The sequence below is a fragment of the Penaeus monodon genome, chromosome 17, assembly GCF_015228065.2.
Source record: "Penaeus monodon isolate SGIC_2016 chromosome 17, NSTDA_Pmon_1, whole genome shotgun sequence".
NCBI lineage: Eukaryota > Metazoa > Arthropoda > Malacostraca > Decapoda > Penaeidae > Penaeus > Penaeus monodon.
The window spans coordinates 36,051,425-36,055,525 of record NC_051402.1 but is presented as its reverse complement, the minus strand read 5'-3'; the positions used below and the strand labels follow the sequence as shown (position 1 = coordinate 36,055,525).

The 4,101-nt window shown below is 35.2% G+C and overlaps 1 protein-coding gene across 1 annotated transcript in view; it reads left to right on the top strand.

Annotated features, from left to right (window-relative positions):
• The window catches only part of LOC119583360 (dynein heavy chain 5, axonemal-like), an 83,363-nt gene extending 81,546 nt beyond the window's left edge, over positions 1 to 1,817 (top strand). Inside the window, exons 81-82 of the mRNA XM_037931832.1 lie at positions 299 to 481; positions 876 to 1,817. Of these exons, the coding sequence (XP_037787760.1) occupies positions 299 to 481; positions 876 to 1,082 (390 nt within the window). The 3' untranslated portion in view covers positions 1,083 to 1,817. The remainder of the gene's footprint in view (positions 1 to 298; positions 482 to 875) is intronic.
• Positions 1,818 to 4,101: the final 2,284 nt, after the last annotated feature.

Below are 4,101 nucleotides of genomic sequence, written 5' to 3'. Positions count from 1 at the left end.
TGGGGTTTGGTTTTTGGGGTGGGGGGGGGTTTTTGTGTGTGTGTGTGTGTGTGTGTGTTGTGGGGTGTGGTGTGTTTGTGTGTGTGTGTTGTTGGTGTGTGGTACGTGATTTTTTGTTTGTTCTATTTTAGAGTGTGGCATAATATGAATTGTAGTTCTGGTAATTATAAACAGCAATGGCAGCGATGATAGGAGTGATTATAACGTAGTGATGAGGATAAGGACAATGATAATAAAGTAACGAAAATTATAATACGGAGGCTAATACGCAGAAACCATAAACGAAACTGCATTGTAGGAGGTGACGCGCCAGCACAAGGGATGGTCGCTGGACTGCGTCATTCTGCAGAATCTAGTAACACGTTTTAACCGCGAGGACATACACGAACCACCTCCCGAAGGCGTGTATGTCTACGGCCTGTTCTTGGAGGGCGCGTCTTGGGACCGAAAACAAGGGAAACTTATGGAATCGAGAGCAAAGGTGAGATTCTGGCTTCATGGTTTTATATTTGTTGATTTGTTTGGTGTTATTTTGTGTATATATATTTTTTTCTTTTCTTTCTTTTCTCTTTTTTAATATCACTGAAGTTGTTGGTATTACTCATATTTATTAATTCCATTTTGATTTTCGGTGTTCTGTCTTAACTCAAATATGCATGAGATCACATTCGAGAAGGACTTGTGAAACCGAGAGCAAAAGTTAGTCTCATTTTGCTTTGAGACTTTTTGTTTCATTATTTCTCAGAATTAGTTGATGATGATAATAATAATGAAGTCTACCTTTGTCTTTTAATGACTAGATAAACACAAGATCATATCATATATAGATCATATACATTTAGTGCCTTCTTTCCCTACTACTTTCTCCATTGCAGGTACTGTATGAACCAATGCCAGTGATCTACTTATACGCCGTTAATACCACAAGCGGAAAGGATCCGAATCTCTATGAATGCCCCATATACAGGAAACCACAACGCACTGACGCCACTTACATAGGATCAATAGACTTGGAGACCGTGGACTTCCCTCCTTCTCACTGGACTCTCAGAGGCGTGGCCTTGCTCTGTGATATCAAATAAATACTTTTTTTTTTATAAACATGTTCAGTGCTTATTATGTCCGTCCATCTGAATGAAAATAAGAATTGCGAGTTGGAGTGATGTGTGTGTAATTCCGAATTGATTGTTATTTTCTAAGAATAGAATGATAAGGAACGTATTTAAACGTCTTAACACCATGAGTATTTAATTTCGTCGTATACATAGGTATTGAACTTACCTACTTTTATTCATATTCTATTAGATATCAATGTACTTACTGTATTTCAATAGGCTTCTTGTAATATGGAATAATATAAAATTTTCTATCAAAGTAGATATCAGACATTATAGATTGTGTGTCCATTCTGCTAAATACTTGATGATAATTTTGTGTCATGCGTTCGAGTGAACTATCTGTTTTGAACAGATAGTCAGATAAACCATCCTGTAACATCACCACTACATTCGGCTATTAAGAGAAAAACTGACAGAATTCCAGGTAAACTACAAGCTTTGGAATGTCAGTTAAATCAAATTAAAGTAAGCACTGCCTGTCAGCTCCAGAGTAAGTTATTTGCTCGTGGTTTGCCAATAGTACTGACCGTCTTCCTTCTCCCCGTGAAAATATTGCATCAGTGATGTTTCTTTTTCTTCTTCGTCTTTTGTAAGATTAATTACAAAGAAATTGACATATATTGTTTAGAGTCCTTACGTATTAAGGACACATATTCCTGTATCCATTTTTTCCAATTACTATCCTATGATGCTGCTACACTTGGTATTTTCTCTTATCCTATCGTATATCCTATGCTTGTCTATGATTGTGCGTGTGTCATATTTAATATCTGCTGGATGGTTACTGCGAAAGGAAACTTACTGTAAAAAAAGGCGGTTTCCTTTACCTTACTTCATGATGTTTCATGGAAACAATGGTTTGAAATTTAAAATAATTTTTGGGGAAAAGCTACATGTATATAAACATGTTTGCGTTATTTTTCACCACTGGTATTTATGCAAAACCCAAAAAAATATTTTACAATTGGCTTAACACATAAACCAAGAACACTAGAAACCAATTACGAATCAGTTGAAATTAACAAATCTCCATTAAGAATCCTCAAACAGCTTTCGTGAAACTGATACAGATTAGAGAAGATGGCGCCTCTTATCAACGCTTTTCCGTTTTCTTTTTACCCGTTTTCTTCTTTGTATTCTTCGTTCATTTTTCTTTCCCTTGTCTCAACCTTCGCCGTCGTTCTTCGTCTTCGTCATGTTCGTCTTTGTTGTCGTTTCTTCGCCGTCGTGAAAATGTCTGTCGTCTTTTTCATCGTCTACCTTCGTTTTCCTCATCTCCTCCGTCCTTTTCGTCATCAGCTTCTCTAATTTCATCTTGCTCTTCTTCGTTCGCCTCTTTTGATTTCTTTATTCATTTCCTTCTTTGCCTTCTGTTCCTTTTCTCATTTTCCCATTCGTCCTTTCTTTCTTTCTTTCTTCCCGCTCATTTTCCTCGTCTCCTTCTGTGTCTTCTTGACTCGGAGAATTCACACGTAAGGCTCAGCGATATCATTTACTATCGTCCTCAGGCAGTTCCCGAGTATTCCTGACGCAGAACATTTAGACCACCGAAAATAAAGATAAAATAAATAGATAAATAATAATAATATAAAAAAAATAAATAAATCTCACATTAAAAGATAAAACCAGAGAGAACAGATGCCTGAGCAGGAATGTGCTTCAGGAACACACAGAAAATTACGAAACTGTATTAAATAAAGAAAACATGATTTAGGTATTCTGTGCCACTGTTTCTGAAATCCAAGAACAGGAAACAGAATGAGAATACCATTGAAAACAATGGCTGACATGACTTAAGAAATATAGACTCAAAGAAAAAAAAAAAGGCTACAGAACGTATAAATTTTTCTTAGTTCTGAAAATTTCTGTACTTTTGGTTAACGGAAAAGAAGTGAAATCGAATTTTCTAAACGGTCTTTGTACGGTCTTGGACGTGTGTGTCTTTCCTCCACTCAAAATTAAACCGGACACGATCTTGTTATAAGGAATGAAGGACAGAAATAGAACAGTAAATAAAGTGAAAGATAATCCATTTTTCCACAAAAGTTTTAAATTATTCAAACCGCATCTAAATGTTAATAGATCAGTAAAAAAAAAAAAAATCAAAACAAAAAATAGGTAAAGAATCCAATAAAAAGTTTACCTTAAATCAACCAAACACAAAATGGGGAGTCATGAAACGCGTTTGATCTTTTGATAATAATAATAATAGTATGATAATAATAATAATAATAATATAATAATAATGATAATGATAACGAATAGATAAATAAATAAAAATAAAATTTCAATGTACGGTATGTCATCCAAAAATTAGATAGTGTGTTTGTATATATATTATTATATATATCTATATATATATATAATAACTATACTATATTTATCATATATATTTGCGTATGGGGGGTGGTGTTATATATCAATATATATATATATATATTATATATATATATATAATATATATATATCTATATATATATATATATATTTGTTTTTGTGTTTGTGTTTGTGTTTGTGTGTGTGTGTGTCTGTGTGTGTTTGTGTGTGTGTGTGTGATTCGTTTTCTATTACGTGTAGTGTTCATGTCTGAGCCGCCGTGTTCACAGCATATCACTTAATTGTGTTTTTCATGTTTGTGATTTCTTGAGTGAGTACGTCGGTAGGGTCCCCATTCCTTTCACAGAGAGAGTGCCGGTGTAATCTTAGGTAATACATTCTCTCTATTTATCCGGGTTTGTGTACCAGCACTTGCTTGGGTGGCTAGTGGCCACCAGTGCTAGGTAGGCATCAGTGTGAGTTTCTTTGCCAAGGGAACACGCGGCGTCGTTGACATCGAACCCTCGAATTCATTGCCGTCGTGACAGTCTTGATCCGACGCTCTAACATTCGGCCACGCGTCTTTACGATCATGGGCTTCAATGATTTTTTATTAGCAATTTTATAGCGGTGTTTGCTATTGCCTTCGCTCGGTTTTTTTTATCAA